We start from the raw sequence: 19226 nt of genomic DNA, 5'->3' as shown, positions 1-19226 counted from the left end.
TCCCTTCCCCTTTCAATGTGATTCTGCATACTCAGTGCTTAAACTAGCTATAGTAGGGAGCCTTACCTGTCGTTTCTGAAACCCTCGAGACCTGAAGCAGCTCCGAGACAGCTCCTCCTTGGAAGTAGAAATCAGTGTCATTTACCTTAAGATTCTTTTCTAGCTTTAACAATAACATGCTATTTGGTGCTGTCTATGGGTACTCTGGATCAAGACTATGGGACCACAGTACTCAAGAGAATTTTGAATGGAAGCAGTTATATGTGTGTAATGGTAAGAGTGCCAGATTGGGAATCAGAAAGTCTGGAGGTCAAAGCTGCCAGTGTTCACCATCACGTCCTCCCTCACTCCTAAAGGCGCTTATGCACACACACAGACACACACACCTCTATACATGTATTTGTGTATGTATACATGTATGTGTGTGCACACGGAGCTATATATACGTATACATATTATACACACATTTATAAACACAGCTATGTATGTGTGTATATGTATATGAATGTGCATGTACATATAGCTATGTATACATATACACATTATATACACATTTATATGCATACACTTTCATGTGTGTATATATGCATATATGTGTGTACATATAACTATACATGTGTACATTATACACACACGTATACATACACACATTTATTTGTATAGATGTATACATGTACCCTCATGTGTATGTATATGTATGTCCATATAACTATATATACATACACATATTATATACACATTTTTATACACACCCATACAGATATATTTTAAAGTGTGTTTATTATTATTGTTCTTCACCCATCATGATCTCTTAAGAAACTAGGGCAGTGAGGTGGCGCAGTGAATAGAATGCCAGGCCTAAAGTCAGGAAGACTCATCTTTGTGAGTTCAAGCCCAGCCTCAGACACTTACTAGTGGTGTGACCCTGGGCAAGTCCCTTAACCCTTTTGCCTCAGTTTCCTCATCTGTAAAATGAGCTGGGGAAGGAAATGGTGAACCGCTCTAATGTCTCTGCCAAGAAAACCTGAAATGGAGTCAGGAAGAGTCAAATTCAACTAAAATGACACCACAAAAATAAGAAAGTAGAGATAATCGATTTAGAGTAGGAAGAGACCTTCCAGATTATTTGGTCAAACCCCACTGCATGCCCCCCCCCCCCCCGCCCCTACACACACACACACACACACACACACACACACACACACACACACACACTCACACACTCACACACACACACACACACACACACACTCACACTCTTTTATAGTTGAGATACAGAGATGGCAAGTGATTTGTTCAAAGTAACACAGGAAGTAAGTGCAAAAGTTGGTATTTTGAGTTAGAAAACCCTCTGACTCTTCTACTGCATCTCAGCACAGTGCATGAAGTCATTTTAGCTCTGACACCAGCAAAGATTCTGCTGAGAGGAAAGGAGTGAATAAAGATCCTAAAAGAGAGGTGTTCAAGTCCTCTCCCAGACAGTGATTTGGCTGTGTGACCCTGGGCAAGTCACTTCCTGCTGTGAGCCTCAGTTTTCTCCTGTGTAAAATGTGAAAGATAATAGTGTTTACCTCAAAGGCTTTTTGTTAGGATCAAATGAAATAATGTATGTAAAACATTTTGTGAATCTTAATACAAATGTAAGTTGTTATTATGCTGGTGTCACTATTGGAGAGGAGGAATAATTGTCGTAGCACTAAAGCTAGAAGTACAGGAAAGAAGCATATAAAATGGATCAGGGGGCAAGAAAATAGGTGAATTCCTTTCAGTCCTTTCAATAACCAAGTGATAAAACATACTTTAATGGGCTTGGGAGCCTTGGAATTATAACTGTTCCAGAAAGACAGGTGATTGCTGTTCAATAAGTCCTTTGGTTTTTTCTCTTTCTTTTTTGTGTCTTAGTTTTCCCAAGGTTGTATCACTTGATTCCAGACGGCGAAATTACCAGCATCAAGATCACTCGGGTGGATCCTAATGAAAGCCTGGCTATCCGAGTCGTGGGTGGGAGTGAAACCCCCTTGGTCCATATTATTATACAGCATATTTATAGAGATGGAGCAATTGCCAGAGATGGAAGATTACTACCAGGGGACATGATTTTAAAGGTATAGAAATCAGTTGCTTCAGGGTTAAATTAATGAACTTAAATTTTCCTGTGTATTTCTATACAGCTCTGCAAATTACAGATGGTACATGGTTCCTCTATGTGCATATTCTTGTCTCTCCTCCTGCATCTTGGTTTTTCCTTCTTTGAGTTTTTTTGTTTTGAAGGGGGGAAGGCAAGGCAGTTGGGGTTAAATGACTTGCCCAAGGTCAAACAAACAGCTAGTAAGTGTCAAGTCTGAGGTCAGATTTGAACTCAGGTCCTCCTGACTCCAGGGCCAGAGCTCTAATCTTCTCTGCTTTTCTTTCTGGGTGTCTGTGATAGAGTTATCATAGAACCACTGAACTCCAGAGACAGAAGAAACTTCAGGGATCATCCAGTCCCACTTTTGCCCCAAGCATGGATTGTCTCTGCAACATCTCTGATAACTGGTAATCTAGACTCCATTTGAATACCTCCAATGACAGGAAACTCAAAAATTCCTGAGCCAACATCCTTGTTCCAGTTTTGGATACTTCTAATTATTAAGAAGCTCTCCTTATTCATTTCCCTTCCCTTCCTTTAATTAGCTGAATACATTTTTCCTTATTTGTTGTTTTTATTAGTGGCAGCTAGGTAGCACAATGGATATGCAGTCATGAAAACCTGAGTTAAAATACAGCCTCAGGCACTTACTGTGACCTTGGGCAAGTCACCGATAAAGGAGAAAAGTGAGTATTTTTACTAGAGGCAATCTTGGACCAATGCCTCCAAGACCTCTTGAGTGTATGAATTTGTTCCAGGGTACTCAGGGTTCTTTACCTCCCCAGTACTAGAAGTATTAGGAGAAATAATACGAAGGTGTTCCCTTGAGTACCATGCCACAAAACATGTACCTTCTTGAGAGTTTTGGCTAGAGTTTGGAGATAGAAAGGTCATCTGTACTTTTCAATAAGCCATGCAAGATTCCTCATAGAAAGGATGGCAGTGTAGGCAACCAGGGCCAACCTCACCCTGTTGTTCCTTTTCTTCTCTGTCTGTATTTGAACAGCGGTACAATGCATTGACTGTTCTAGAATAAGTGACCTACCACCCACCCTTATTCCCTCTGCTTTCTCTGCTGGGATCCAGAAGATGTTCCCTGAGGACATGTACACACTGGGTAGAATTGGTTTATAATCTTCGCTGATGAATAACTGCCAGGAAAAGAAATCTCATCAGTATCAGAGAACTCCAGGCCACTTGTTTTTCCTTTGTCATGGTTTCAACCTGCAGCGAATTGAGCTACAGAGCTGCTGTGAAATTGTTTTCTCCCAGAGTCATGAGGAACTTTCAGGGGTACAACCTCTCAGCCAGGGACTGTTTGGAAAAGACTAATTCAAACCAGAAAGCCCCATCCGAGTGTATTGTTGTACTGCTGGGTTGGGCATATTTTCAGTCCCTTTAAATGGCATTCCCAAATGCTCTAATATTGTGTGCAATATGGATAGAAGTTCTTATTTACTTCAGCTTGATTTAAACCCTACAAAAATTTCTCTGTGAGTGGCAGAAAAAAATAGTGAGGAAGAAAGAACTTAGCACATTTCTTTATAGAGTTTCTCTGAAATCAGGAAAAATTGCAAACTCAAGGCAACTAAGTGGTATAGAGTGGATAGAGTGCTGGACCTGGAGTCAGAAAGTTCTAAGTTTAGACACTTAGTAGCAGGGTGACCTTAGGCAAGTCACTTAACCCTGTTTGCCTCAGTTTCCTCATCTGTAAAATAAGCTAGAGAAGGAAATGGCAAACCATTTCAGTATCCCTGTCAAGAAAACCTTAAATAAGGTCATGAAGAGTCAGACATGATTAAATAACGACTAGTAAGGCATTACTAGACAGGCTTTAGAAGTAGAAAGATACAAATGGGAAATCGTCTCTGCTGTTCCACTGAGGAACATGACATGAACTAAGAACAACATGATCTGGGATGAGAAGAAAGCACTCGCAATTGTATGTAGGGTGGAGGTGGGGATTTCTGCATACTTGTATAAAAAAAGGAAAGAAAAAAAAGCAACCCATGCACTTGTGGGCCCTCCCTGACCCTGGTTCCTTCCCCCTTAGGTCAATGGCATGGACATCAGCAGTGTGCCCCACAACTATGCCCTGAGCCTCCTGAGACAGCCTTGCCAGGTGCTGCGGCTCACAATCCTGAGGGAGCAGAGATACCGCGGCAGGACCAGCGGACTGGCGCTGGAGACTCAGGGCCCCCGAGACGACAGTTTTCATGTGATCTTGAACAAAAGCAGCCCTGAAGAGCAGCTCGGGATCAAACTAGTACGCAGGATGGATGAACCTGGAGTGTTCATCTTTAACTTGCTGGATGGAGGAGTCGCTGACCGCCATGGTCAACTGGAGGAAAACGACCGGGTCTTAGCCATTAACGGACACGATCTTCGGTATGGAAGCCCAGAAAGAGCTGCCCAGCTGATCCAGGTGGGTCATGGTGGCCCCAGATGACTATCTGAACCTGCCTAGGCCCTTCCACCCCAGCCCCTACCCTGTTACTGCCATGCATAATTTGTTGTGACTCTTGAGGGGAGTAAAGGTTGGTAGGTTAGCATTTATATAAGTTTTGTCCAAGTAATGTTGCTGCGAATATTACTCATAGGAGTGCTGGAAATTGCCCATTTATTACTAAAATCAGTCCATCTGATAATGGATATTGGGCAGCATTGTGTCTTGAAAAGAATGCTGGGACATGAGTTCAAATCCTGGATCTAACATTAGGTGTGTGTCATGAGCAAGTCACTTCTTTGAAACCCAACTTTCTCACCTGTGAAATGAGGATAATAATATTTGCCATCATTTACCTCACAGGGATGCTGTGAGGGAAGTGTTTTGTCAATTATACAATGTTGTAGGAAGGTGAGTTCTTATTATAATTGTTGTCATCTTTATTTTTAACTGGGTCTGTGACTTAATTGGCATAGATCACTTCTAATGAGGATTCTCCCTCTACCAAGGTAAATTGGCACCTGTTCTGAAATTAATAGTTCTGGAAAGTTGATTTGAGACACTGAGAACTTACGTGACTTGCCCAGAGTCACCCAGCCAGTCTGTGAACCCAGGCCTTCTTGACTCCCAGATCTGCTCTCTCTACACTAATGCTTCAATGCCATATTAGCTCCTGGAAGGTGTATCACTGTACAGAAGTGTTGACGTCGTTGAGTTCAGGGAGGCCTGGCATTTACCTTAGTGATAACTATGATACACTACTCACTAACCTGTATGCTCCAGGATCCCTAAGTATTCTAGCCCATTCTTGGAATGTCTTAGGCAAAAAACAAAACAAACCAAAACAAAACCCTATGCAGCCTTCTCTTGGAGTGCTAGGGACCAAGGCTTCTTTAGGGTAGGACTAAGGTCTTTGGATGAGCCTTTTCTGGAGCAGATGGGAGCCTCATGAGTATGTCACCCCCTCTACTTACTCCTCTGTTCCTACCCCATCCACACCCACCAGGATTCCCAGAGCAGTCTTGATACAATTGTTTGGTTCATCAGGCAAACCACAGACCTCATGCTGGCTCAGAATTCATGTCCTTGAACCTCTGTGGGCTGGGATATAGCTGAGGGTGTAGTGAGGGTTGATGATATTGACTCTTTCTACCTTTTTTGCTATATATCTACCCTTTCTAGATGTGTTGGGACCATTATAATTTTGTAGACTTACACAAAAGTATTCCCATAAAGTTCCACATAGGAGATCCAATTTGGGAGCTTAGGTTTTTAAATTGTATTTAGTAATTTCTTGAGTTTATAAAATCACAGAAGTACCTGAGCGGATTGTCAGTAATTCGGCACCATTTATTGAGAGATCAGTATGCTATGAGGAGTTATGGCAGGACATAATCCCTGCCCTGAAGGAGTCTTCCAGTTAATCATATCCCAGAAAGGCCCCTGCCTTAGGACCCTGTTCTCTTCTGAGGTGCTGATGGTACTTCATTTATATTAGCTCATCTGAATTCATGGTTAGGGCAAGTAAAGGATATATAATGATAGTTCTATTTTAGTGATGGGGAAATCTAGTCAAGGTGACTTACCTGACACCACATAACTCACTCTTTTCCTGTCCTTGCATTAAAGAGGAGCAAAGCCAAGCCGTGTTGCTCCTCTTCTCACTGTCTCAGTACAATTCTCAGCCCTCTCTGTGCGCCATGACAGATGCTCACACTGTGGGACAAACACAGAGTAAAGGCAGAATCATTCCTTTTCTGCTGGCAAATGGTTTACTCAGGCAGTGATGAAGCTGTCCCATGTCAGCTTAATCCCCCAGGGACTCTTCATGAAGTCATTTGCCAAGAGTATCAGCCGTGAATCCTCTTTTAAATGCCATTTGTCCCCATGGCAGCCTGTAGCTTTTCCCTCCTTGTCTGAGGCTGCAAGGCTTTGAAGACTCCTTGGAAAGCCTTTAACACAGCTGGCTAAACATTTTGAAATAAAGTCCTATTTGCATGCAATGAAGATGGGCATCTCAAATGTTGGTATCATTCCACAGGCACACAACTTGGGCCAAATGCATGAGAATATTCACTCATGGAAAAGGAGGAAGCCATTCTGATTTCCTTTGTGTTAGTGAAGGTCACACATGGTGTGATGTTAGATTAAGGGAAAAAACCTTATGACCACAAACTCTCTCCAGGCCTTCTGGTTGTTAGAACCTGTTTTAGGCTTTCAGCTTCATCCACACCACGTTGAGTACATTTTAAATTTTAGGACAAAAAAAAAAGAACATCTCAGATATTATATTCAGACAACCGAGTTTGCTGAGACAGCTCACTATCTGTCAGTTGAAAAGATCTTAATTGAATTCAGGATTTTTCCTCTTATTAACAGAGAGGCAGGAAAAAAAAAAATAGCTCTATTCCAAGGAGGTTCATTTATGAAATGAAATCTTGCCTAACAATGGGAATTTCTAAAAACATTTCCTTTTGCTTACTAAACAGAACCAGTTTGCTTTATAAGCAGAAGGAGAGTAGGCTGGGGAAGATCCCATCAAAAAACTGGTTGGGAAAGAAATGGAAAAAATGAAACACTTAAAATCCACTAAGCCCTTGTTAATTCTAAAATGTGGATATTTCTATGATTCTTGTAATATCCACCAGGCCGGGATGGAGGTGGGGGAGAGGAGGATGGAATTAAACAGACTGCCCCCCCATCAAAGAGAGAAGGTCAAATATCCAACCAATCCCCAGCCAGCCTTGGCCTGGTGTGTGTACACCATGAATCACGTTTGCCTAACAGAAGAATTCCCAGACACCATGTCCTTTTGGTCATATTTTCTCTTAAGGTACCACACACTCTGGTTCTTTCCACATGATTTCAGGGAAGAGTTATTACAGAAAAAGCCACGAATGTTTTGAATTGGACAGACTTTACAAATGTTAGGTCTTAACCTCTGCTTACTCAACAGCAGCCAGACCCCAAATGTTGGGCCCAGGGTAAAGCAGAGCCCCATCATGAGAGAAGGAAGAGTTTCAAGTTATGTGAAAGTCATTTCCTAAGCAACTTGGATGTAATTATGCTTTGCCTCCAGTGTCAGTTTCCTAATAACTTTGAAAACAGCAATCGTGATCAACTTGAATGAATGGCACAGTAAGATTGTTGAAATCTGCAAAATTATGCAAAATTATCAAAAATAAGGGAGAGAAAGACGAAAGGTGATAGTCTCAGATTTAATTCTGAGGGATCTTTGACGTCATTTGGTCCAACCCCTTCCTTTTATAGATCAGGAAACTGAGACCCCAAAAGTTTGACTTAAGCCCATATAAATAGCAGAACGTAGCAGAACCTTTATTTAAGCTTACATTCTGTGATAAATACAGCAGAGAGCTCAATGTACTGAACTTTGGGGTGTCAATGGGTACCGATCAGTTAATGAAAACACATTATCCTTTGTAAAGTTGAGGAGAATGGGTGTGGTTGTGGTTAGAATCATGCTTATTATGAAATTCTGTCACCCCAGAGTTTTGGTCTGGACTCATAATTTCATCAAGTGCAGAAACCCCCTCCGCCAAGACAGATCAGCAACTCATTTGTCAGTAACAGTCTCGCAGAGTTCCCCAGGGACTCTTAGAGTTTAAAACAACAACAAATTATTAAGTGTTTTCTGTGTGCCAGGCACTGTGTTAAGAGCCAGGGACACAAAAAGAGGCAAAAATCTAAAGGGGAGACAACGTACAAACAAGTGTATACAAAGTAAGCTATATACAAGATAAACTGGAAATAATTAACAGAGAGAAAGCACTGGCAGAGAGAAGACTTCTTGTGGAAGATTTTAGTTGGGACTTAGCCAGAGAAGTCAATAGGCAAAGATGAAGAGGAAGATCCTTTTGGGCATGGGGGACAGCCGGAGGAAATACCCCGAGCCAAGAGATGGAGCATCTTATTTGTGGAAAAGCCAGGAGGCCAATGTCACTGAGTCAACAAGGATGTGTTGGGGAATAAGGTGTAAGAAGACTGGAAAGGAAGGAGGGAGCTAGGATAAGAAGGGCTTTGAATGTCAGAAGATTTTGTATTTGATCCTGGGAGTGATAGAGAGCCACTGTAGCTGATTGGGGGGAAGAGAATACGGGGGGCATGACATGGTCAGACCTACACTTAAGGAAAAGCATTTTAGTGACAAAATGGAAGATTGTTTAGAGTAGGGAAGAGGCTTGAGGCAGGCAGACCCACCACTAGGCTATTGAAATACTCCAGGAATGAGGTGATAGGGCCCTGCACTGGAGTGGTGATGTGTCAGGAAAAGGGGGAATGTTGAAGTTACAAAGGTGAATTCCATAAGCCTTGGTAACAGCTTGGATATGGGCCCAGGCTGGGGGGGGGGAGGGGTGACCTTCTATAGTAATAGGAAAAGGTTTGTGGGAGGGGAGTTCAGGGGGAAAGCCATGTTTTAGATGTGTTGAATTTAAAATATCTACTGGATATCCAGTTTGAGATGTCTGAAAAGCAGCTAGAGACTAGTTAAATGACTGGCCTACAGTGACACAGCGGCTTATCAGAGACTAGACTTAACAAAAGTTTCCTGATTCTCTTTTTTTTTTTTTTTTTTTTAGCAATTTCAGACTTACGCAATGAAAGATTTTGCAATATAGATGACAAATCTTATAGATACATAATTTCCAGGTCTTTTCAGATACTGTCTTGTCTTGAAGACTTCTCACTGTGAAGGAGCCTAACAAAATTTTAACTCCCACATGATGGGAAAGGTGTCATTTAAGTGACCACATGTACCTTCTGAGAAAAAAATAGCCATGGCTGTTAAGTAGTAAGTTATTTCAGCAAAGCACAACTAATAGATAAGGAATCCCCCAGGTGATTTTAAGTATATACAGTATATATTATATAGATGCAGTGTTCCATATATCTTAGCTTCGAACTATACTAAAACGTTTGAAACATGCCTGTATAGTATATTTGTATGTATGTATATGCATACATGTGAATGTGTGTATGTACATGTGTACATAGAGTGTACATGTACACACATAAAGCAATATCTTTGACCTTTGTAACATCGCATACAGGCTATACCTTTAGAGACCATCAAAGAACGAGTAATTGATTTCTTTCCTCCCAGTTAACCAATGTTGAAGACCTAGAGCTCTGAGACAGCCATGTAGAAATAAAGAAGTATTTACTAAATGATCACTGTATGCCAGTATAAGTACCTTGTACCAAGGGCAGGAAATACAAATGCAAGCAGAAAGAAAGATGGTCTCTGTCCTCAAGGTGCTTACATTTCATTGGAAGAAGACAGAACTTTAAAGAAAGCTGAAAAGGAGGGGAGGGTATGCCTAAGGGCAGGGTAGATGTCTGGAGGGTCAGCAGTGAAGCCTGGAGGGGAATGACCATGGACTGGCCTGTGCAGTTTTCTTAAAATGGAGATTCTGGGAGGAACCAGGCAATCAGAAGAAGGCACAGCGGGTACTTCCAGTATGAGAAGTCTAGGTGAGAGGGAGCTTCTACAGTGAGGAGGCTTCTGTGGCATGGAAAGAAAGTCTGGAGACAGGATGCATCCTGGGGAGGAATCAAGTGCCCTGGAGTCATTCAGAATTCAGAGTGAATCTTGGGTTCAAACCCTGGCTCCATTGTGTACCATCTGTTTGATCTTGGGAAAGTTCTTTACCCTCTTTTTTAGGCCTTAATTTTCTGATCTGTAAAATGAGGGACTTGGACTAGAGAATCTGAGGTCCTTCTTTTCTAGCTTCTAAGTTTTTCAGTTAAAACCAACAAGCATTTACAAGGCGCTGTACTAGGTTCTGGGGATAAAAATAGGCCTTCCCCTCCAAGAGCTTACATTATACTGGGGTCACTTACAGAGTTTTCTAATGAACTGTTTATGTCCAGGAAACAACAGTATTTTCTCAGTTGAAATTCTTCCTGGGATCATCATGAAGTCATGAAACTCCAGGGTTTGTCATCTTTTTTTCATGTCCTTACAAAGCATATCTTCTTCCTCTATACCCAGGTGGCTATTCCTAAGCAAAGTAAATCATGCCACATTGACTCCAAATGTAGTGAAAGACATGGATCCTGAGGGCAAGGTGTTTGTGGAGCCCAGCTAAGTTATATTTTATATTTTACTTGGTTAGCCCTTTTGTTCAGCATGACTTGGACCAACCCCCATCAGTCGGTGTTATCAAACAGCTAATTGACTCCCTTCCAAGTCCATGCTGCTGTGTTGGACACAATAACATTCGACCTCTCTGGAGGTTTAAGTTTCTTGGATGGCAAATGGAAAGAATGATGCCAGTGCTCTTGCTCCTTGAGAGGCAGTATTTCTGGCATGGCCAAGTCCCATGGACATAAAGGAGTTTGGTCTCTAATACATAGCTCTGTAGATGATTGATTTTGACCTTACTGCTATAACAAAAATAATAATGACAGCTCACATTTGTGGAAAACTGTCAAATTTATGAAGTGCTTTACTCAGAATCATATGTGTTGGAACCAAGATGTGAATCTAGACACAAGGACACAAGGGACAAAAGTTGGAGTGGGAAGTGTGAGGAATATTTCACCTCTCAGTCATAGTTTCCTTATCTGACCTGGGAAAGTCAAGATTCAGAGGAGAGGAAACCTTAATTAAAATGATATAACTTTGTAATTCCAATTGATGAAATTTCTACACATTCCTTCTCCTTACAACAGCAATTCTTAACCTGAGGGAACTTGAACTTTAAAAAAATTGATAATTGTACTTCAATATAAATATTTTCCTTTGTAATCCTATGCATTTTATGCCTTCAAAAATATCACTCCAAAGAGGGGTTCACAGATTTCCCCAGAATCCCAAAGGAGCCCATGATGCAACAAAAGTAAAGAAAAACTTTAAAAGATCTGAAATTTTATTCACATGACCATTCCCTGTATTATTGAAGGTTGCAGCCCCTTTGGCATAGTATCCACGTCTATATGACATATCTATCATAATACCATAAATATCTTAAAGGTACCTTTGAACCAGTTGATGAATTTCTGTGGCCAAAAAATCCATTGCTTTGTGGCTTTCTAACAGCTTCTGGAGAGCCCGAACCTCTCCAAATCCAGCTAGATTTGTCCTCAGCTGACAGTTGCTAGGACCTAGACCTGGGGTCTTTCTACCTTGGTAGGATCATAGGATTGTAAATTGAAAGCTGGGAGGGACCTTAGGATCATCGAGCTCAACCTCCTTATTTTACAGATACATATGAGGCCAGAAAGGTTAATCAATTTGCCCATGTAGGAAATAGTAGCAATGGGCCTAAATCCAGAGCTCTTCCCACAGTACCAGGACAACCTGCTTTGCTCTATCACAGCTTGCACCTCACTTGCTGGCATCATATACACTGGGTCATTTCCACACCATGATAAGCCATCTGAGGAGGACTTTAGCAGAGCAAAATCACATGGAAATACTTTGTTATCCTGTTGCCTCATAGGCAAACTTCCATGATGAGTAATTCTTCTTATTCTCTTATTGGCAAGTTCTTTGTCAGTTTTTTCCCCTTTAGTCATCCATTCCCATGGCACATGTGGAACGTGAAGAAAATGGTTAATAAGCACCAATTCTTGTGTCTCTACTAGTGAAAGAAAACACTTCCTTGTGCCATGTACCAATGTATTGACTTTCTGGTATCTAGCAGTAATAACTCATATCTCTAACATGATGCTCTCAGGTTTGCAAAGTTTGTGGTTGTTCAGTGATATCTGACTCTGTGACACCATTTAGGGTTTTCTTGGCAAGGATACTAGAGCGGCTTGCTATTTTCTTTTCCAGCTCATTTTACAGATGAGGAAACTGAGGTAAAGAGGGTATGGTAGCTTGTCCAGGGTCACACAGCTTGTAAACGTCTAAGATCAGATTTGACCTCAACCTTTCATGACTCCAGGCCTGGTGCTCTATCCACTGCACCACCTAACTGCCCGATAAGGTTTGCAAGGCTCCCTGTGGGCAATGAATATTTTATTTTTGTCTTTTTCTCCTCTGCCTTCTTGGATCCTGGTATACTGGATGGAGAACTGTCCTTGGTTCTAAAAAAATCTGGGTTCTATGTGGCCCTAGGTAAGTCATTTCACCTTTCAGTGAGCCAAGAAACTCTTCAAGTCTATACGTTACAGAGATGATGTGGCCTTTTACAGACGGGATTTACAGAGAGGGATTTTCCTTAGCTGAGAGTTCCCTATATCAATAAGATGACAGGTCCAGTACCTATTCTTTATCCCCAGTGGGTAGCACATAGTAGCAACTTAAGAAATGCTTGTAGAATCTTATGAGGCAGGTAGTACAAGTATTAGTATCTTTAGTTTACAGATGAGTTAAACATTTATTTACAACAAATCAATTAAACATTTATTCATTACCTACTAGGTGCCAGGCAGCGGGTAAAGCTGGAGATGTAAAGACAAAATAAAGTAGCCCCTGACCTCCAAGAGTTTTTGCTCAGTTAGAGATTGAGACTTGTTTGGGTTCCACACAACTAGTAAGGCTACATCGGAATTTCATTCTTTTGGTTTCAAGTCCAGTTTGATGCATGAGGGTACAGTACAATGGATTTGCCTGCACAAAATAATTGGCATTTTGCTGGTTATGATAGGTCCCACCTTACAGACCCAGACACTCTGGAAGAGAAGCCCCTTTACATGCAAACTTGGTGTGCATTTTTTTATTATTAGGTGGCTGGTATGAGCTGAGAATTTAACATTGCAAGTAAGGATTTCCATGTACATGCAGAGCAGTTATTTATTAGGGGAGCCTTCCTGCCAATAATTTAATGCTAGACACAGCACATGAAAATCCAGTGAGAAGTCTGAGCCTGAAAATGTGAATTAAATAACTGTTGCAGACTGCTCCTTGGCATTTGGGCTTTGTCTGGCCACTTGATGATGATATATGAGCCTAAAACACTCTTGATCCTTTATGAGGTGATTAGATTTGGTGTCCTCTCCTCTTCCAAGACTAACTCAACACGAAACACAGGCCCAGAGCAGAAAGTCATGCCAGCATGCTTCAGAGGTCTGAAAGTTCCTGGGGGAGAGATGGAGTTTGAGAGAAAGAGACTGACTTGGGCTCATCAGTTCAAGATTCACCCCTAATGTTTACCCCAACTTATCTTGGGAAATTTTTCTCTCCCAGAGAATATGGAAGATAACCTTATTGGGATAATTGATGCCAGCAGTACAAAGAAATGGACATAGTTATTACAAAATACTTTTCCAAGAAGTGCATTTAGCTAGCTAATGCCATAGATCTTTGTGTCAGGTTTCTTAATTCCTGCTTCCTGGACAAGCTATTTATGTGGTGTTCTGAACCTGACTTGAACATCTTTGCTTTATATCTGATGAGAAACACCAGGGAAAGAAAAGGCAGCGACTGCTCTGATCAGCAGAGATTTTGGGGCTTTTTATACAAGAGAATGTGATTTGGAGAGTTGGATTCAGTTGTGTGTTCACAGGGTCTACTCATCTTCAGACTCCTGTGACGCTTCCAGTTGCTGTGTGTCTTAATGTGGAATTCATCACTTTTATGACCTTCTTGTAAATATTCAATCAGCTAGGTGAGACAGTGGAGAAAACAGTGAGCCTGGAGTCAGGAGGACATGAGTTCAAATCCAGCTAAGTGACTCTGGGCGAGTCACTTAACCCTGTTTGCCTCTGTTTCCTCATCTGTAAAATGAGCTGGAGAAGGAACTGGCAAACCAATCCATTACTGTTGCCAAGAAAACCCCAAATGGGAGTCATGAAGAATCAGACACAATTGAAGCAACTGAACAACCACCACAAAAAATAATCAGTTATCAGAGTGGGGAGCTCTGAGGACAAATTTCTCTTAAAATGAAAAGAAAAATAAAGCCAGGATATTATTTTATGATATTGATATTATAGGGGATAATTTCTGGGCTAAGACTTGTGATATTAATAATACAGGAAAATCACTACCTAGATGAAGGCTAATTAGTAGACTGGTACCACTCTGATGAGGAAACAGGTGTGGACACTAGCAGTGTAGAGAAGGATCCTATCAATTTCAAGGATGGGGTTTCTGTTTATTGTCATTAAACATGTGACCACCTTACCTGTGGTAAAGGGCAATAATAATAGAAATCTGCACAGGGCTTACAGAGTACAGTGAAAAAATGTGGTAAAAGTGTTATCCTGATATTACAGATGAAGAAAATTGAAGTGTGTCAAGACCGAGATCAGAAGCCAGGTCTCCTGGATCAGTGATTTGGAACTGGACCTGAAAGATCATTTAGTAACCCAACCTTATTTTACAGCTGAGGAAACTGAGGCCAGAGAGGCAGGCTGGTTTGTCCGAGGTTTTGCAGACAGTAAGTAGAAGATCTGTGTTTTAAACTCATAGAATCATTTATTTAGAACCAGAAGAAACCTTAGACTCTCTCCAATCTCATCATTTTACAGATGAGGAAACTGAGCCCCAGAAAAGGTCAGTGCCTTGCCCGGGGTCACACTGGCAGTAAGCTACAGGGCCAGGATTTGATCTCCATTGTTCCCAGGTTCAGTGCTCTAAAGCCCATGACTTCAAATCAATCTCCCCTTTTTTCTGTTTCATACAATAGCCCTCTTTCTATTTTACCCTATCACCTCTGAGTGGAAGGAAAGAAAAAAATGGAAGGGTAAGCAGGTACCAAATCTCTTAACTTCCACTGCCTTGGATAATGACTTTGGTGGGGGCTATGGAAGGGAGAAATCCCCAACTGATGCCTGAGCTGGCAATAATTACAAATCACCTGGGAGTGATTTTTCCTTGAGATAATTGGCTCACTCATCCCCCAACTCTTAAGAGACTCGATTTGTGCCAGAAAGTCAGAATTATTCTTCATTGTCCCTCAAGACACTAACTCCCCAAAACTGTTACCTGAGAAGTGATCGGTAATCAGAAAGTCACTTGGAAAGCACAGAATCAATCAGAATGGAGCTGGCCAGTCTCAAGAATTGTTTCACCCAAGCTCTCTCTAGTTCTATCTGTGGAAGTCTCCCTTTTTTCTGTGTTTGGAATGTTCACAACCACCCAATAAAGTGAGTTAGTAAGCCTTTATCAAGTGTTTATTATATACCAGGCACCGTACTTAAGTATTGAGGATTCAAAGGCAAAAATACAGTTCCAGTATTTGCCCTTCAAAGAGTCCCCATTCTGATGGGGGAGACAACATGCAAACAACTGTGTATGGGCAAGCTAGATACAGGGTAGCTGGGAACTAAAGTGTCTTTCTCCCTTGACCAGTGCTGAAGAAACACAGGCAGATGTTTACTCTCTAATCTCCTTTTTCTGTACTCTATTAGGACTGGGACTTTTGTCTACATTTATCATTGCATACCCATCTTCTTCACTGCAACATGTTTCCATAGAATATTAAAATTCCCAACCACATAGATAATAATTCATGCATTACTTTTTAGCTTGACTGCTTCCAGATGACATCGAGGGAGGTACCTTCATCTCATCAGTAAACTAGTTCCAAATTCCACCACAGAATATCATTTTGGGGAAGGCTTCTTATATATGACTAGTCCCTTCCATGATGCAGAGGTCAGCAAAATAAATGACCACATTGGTCATGTCCAAAAATGTCTGTCTTTGTTCTGCAGATTAATCCATCTACTCTTGTAGGGTGGGAGAGTAGCATTCTTTATCATTCATTCTCTGAAACTAGGGTTGATCATTACATTAATTGGAGTCCTTCAGTCTTTCAGGATTATTTTAACAGCGTTCATGTTGTAGTATAAATTGTTCTCCTGGGTCTGCTCACTTCAGTCTTTGGACAAGTCCAAGTCATGACTTTGCAGGCTACTCCCAAAACCAGATAAAAATGTAATTGGGAAATGTTTAACTAAGTAAATGCAAATGCAATACAAGATAGATAATATTGATTTGTGGTTTTCTTTGTCAACAGTAGACCTACAATGAATCCTTTTCTGTTTGAGTTTGACCCTCGTACTCTATGCTACTATTTTATACACCAGCTTTTTCATCAAAACAGTGCCAGTTATACTGGAATTGGTTCCCCTATATCATGAATATGTCTTAGTCTAGAAACTAACTCTCACAGAAAGCCATTGGATCATGTCTCTGATCTCCCTCTGTAGTATCTTCTTTTTTCTTTAATATTGGAGGTATCGGTGAAGCTGCATAAACTTCAATGCATCTGTGAACTCACCGATGTGAGTACTGTTTCCTTTGGTACAGATTGTGGCTTATTCATGCCTTCTCACTCTGTGTGACTTTTGCCTGTGGCCTTCCATAAATCATGTGCCGGACCCCATCTCCTAGGTCTTTTAACATTTTATGAATATAGTGAGACTCCATTTGTTATCCCTTTTTTATACTGTGGGAACAGCGCACCTCCTCTTCTGTTCTTTGCTTCATAACATCTTTTAGAAACCTCCATGGGCACAAAATACTCCATTTGTGGTTGACTGTGTACTGATAACTTCAAGTGTCAGAATGCAACAATCTTCACTGAGATCCAAAGCCACTCAAAAGCGATCCATATAAGAAGAACCAAACATGTGAAACATGACTATTCCTCAGACTATGACATGCATTTAGATGGGCAGGCAGCTCTTGGAATTATTCCCTGAGTTCCTGTTTCCTATACAGGGAGCTGACCTAAGAATGGAATCAGAGAAAAAAGTAAATTGGATTACATTTGGGAAATTACACAGTGCTTTCAGTCATCTCCAGCATCTTTGACATAGAAAAGTAGTAATAATGGCTAGCCTCAGACTCAGGAAGACCTGGATTCAAGTCCAGTCTCTGGACGTAGATTGACTGTGCTACCCTGGGCAAGTCACTTAAGTTCTCAAAGACCTAGGCAACTCTTTGAGGCTAGATGCTGTGGAAAAGGGGCCAAAGTGCATCTGGGCCTTCCCTAGGTCAGTAAAATCATACATCCATTCTCTGTCCTTGGAACACAAACTCATCTTTTTGAAATCAAAATTCTTCTGTCGACATTATGTGGTTGTGAATGAAGGAACACCATGATCTCTGAAAAATCAGAACAGTGGTAATCAAAGAGCAACAGAAAGATGCTGGGGTGTGTGTGTGTGTGTGTGTGTGTGTGTGTGTGTGTGTGTGCGTGTCTGTGATAAGGAAGGTGTAATATACTACATTAAAGTTGGATAGGGTCGAAAAAATTCGGTGTTCACTCAGTGGAATAATGAACGTTATAAAAAAAAAATCCTAGCCTTTTCTTTGGACAATTTTAAGGCTAAGAACATGAAATGTTTTTAGGAGGAAAGACTCTATACCTTTCCCAGGTATTTAGAATTTTTATATTTTGGCTGTTCTTCTTTATTTCCACTCTGTAACTTTCATGCTACAACCAAGTCCATTGCTGGTTGTTGTTTTTTTCTCCTATCTTTAGTAGACAAAATGTTCTGTAGCAGGAAAACTCGAGAGACGTGGATTCTAGCCCGACTTCTGTCACTACTTTAGCTCAGTGAGCAAAAGAAGCAGCTTAATCTATTTTCTTACGTATAAATGGGGATAGTCCTACTTATCTGATCTATTTCTAAGGGTTGTTGCATGGTAGATAGGATACTGTACCTGGAGTCAGGAAGATGAGTTAAAATCTTACCCCTGGGCAAGTCATTTAACCTTTGTTTGCCTCCATTTCCTCATGGGGATAATAATAGCACCTGTCTCCCAGGATTGCTGTGAAGATCAAATGAATAGAACAGATAAAGCACTTTGCAAATCTCAAAGCACTATGCAGTTGTAATATTTGTAATAATAATAGCTAGCTATTAATAGTGGTTTAAAAAGAATAAGGTCAACATCTTATTAAAAATGCAGGAATTTTTTATGGCTTCTAATCCTAACATTTCACATCCTCTCAGAAATGATTTCTTCATAGTTTTCACTGCGACCTTCAGAGCATGTGTAGACTTCTACGTATCAGAGTAGATAGAGTTCTGAAGCTGGAGCCAGGAAGCCCTCAGTCCAAATTCAACTTGTAACAATTATTAGCTATGTGACATGAACCAGTTAAAATTTCTGTTTACTTCTGTTTCCTCGTGTATAATCAGGATAATAGCACATGAACTACCCCATCTCACAGGGTTGGTGTGAGGCTCAAGTTAGTTAATATATATAATATTCCTTGTAAACTTTCAAGTACTATATGTATCCATTATTGTCATTATTATTTTGGAGTACTTGTTTGAATTTTCTTTTTTTTTTTAGTTTATTTTTTAGTATTCAACATTCATTTTCACAAGATTTTGCGTTCCAAATTTTCTCCCCATCTCTCCCCTCCCCCACACCCCAAGACACTGCGCATTCTGATTACCCCTTCCCCCAATCTACCCTCCCTTCCCTTATTCCCATCTCCTCTATTTTCTTGTAGGGCAAGATAGATTTCTATACCCCATTACCTGTACTTATTTCCAGCTGTATGTAAAAACAATTTTTAACATTCGTTTTTAAAACTTTGAATTCCAACTTCTCTCCCTTCCTCCCTCCCCACCCATCCCCACTGAGAAGACAAGGAATTCAATATAGGTTACACATATGTAGTTATGCAAAAGACTTCCATAAAAGTCACGTTGTGAAAGACTATATTTCCCTTCATCCTATCCTGCCCCCCATTTCTTCTCTTCTCT

The 19226-nt window shown here is 40.8% G+C and overlaps 1 protein-coding gene across 3 annotated transcripts in view; it reads left to right on the top strand.

Annotated features, from left to right (window-relative positions):
- Window positions 1-19226, top strand: part of LNX1 (ligand of numb-protein X 1) — a 152544-nt gene that overhangs the window by 109883 nt on the left and 23435 nt on the right. For all 3 annotated transcript variants that reach the window (XM_072620774.1, XM_072620775.1, XM_072620776.1), the window contains 2 exons: window positions 1903-2105; window positions 4182-4553. In XM_072620774.1, coding sequence (XP_072476875.1) covers window positions 1903-2105; window positions 4182-4553 — 575 coding nt within the window. The remainder of the gene's footprint in view (window positions 1-1902; window positions 2106-4181; window positions 4554-19226) is intronic.

Source organism: Notamacropus eugenii, chromosome 6 (genome assembly GCF_028372415.1).
Source record: "Notamacropus eugenii isolate mMacEug1 chromosome 6, mMacEug1.pri_v2, whole genome shotgun sequence".
Lineage (NCBI taxonomy): Eukaryota > Metazoa > Chordata > Mammalia > Diprotodontia > Macropodidae > Notamacropus > Notamacropus eugenii.
Note: the sequence above shows the minus strand (reverse complement) of the source record. Positions and strands in the feature narration are given on the sequence as shown.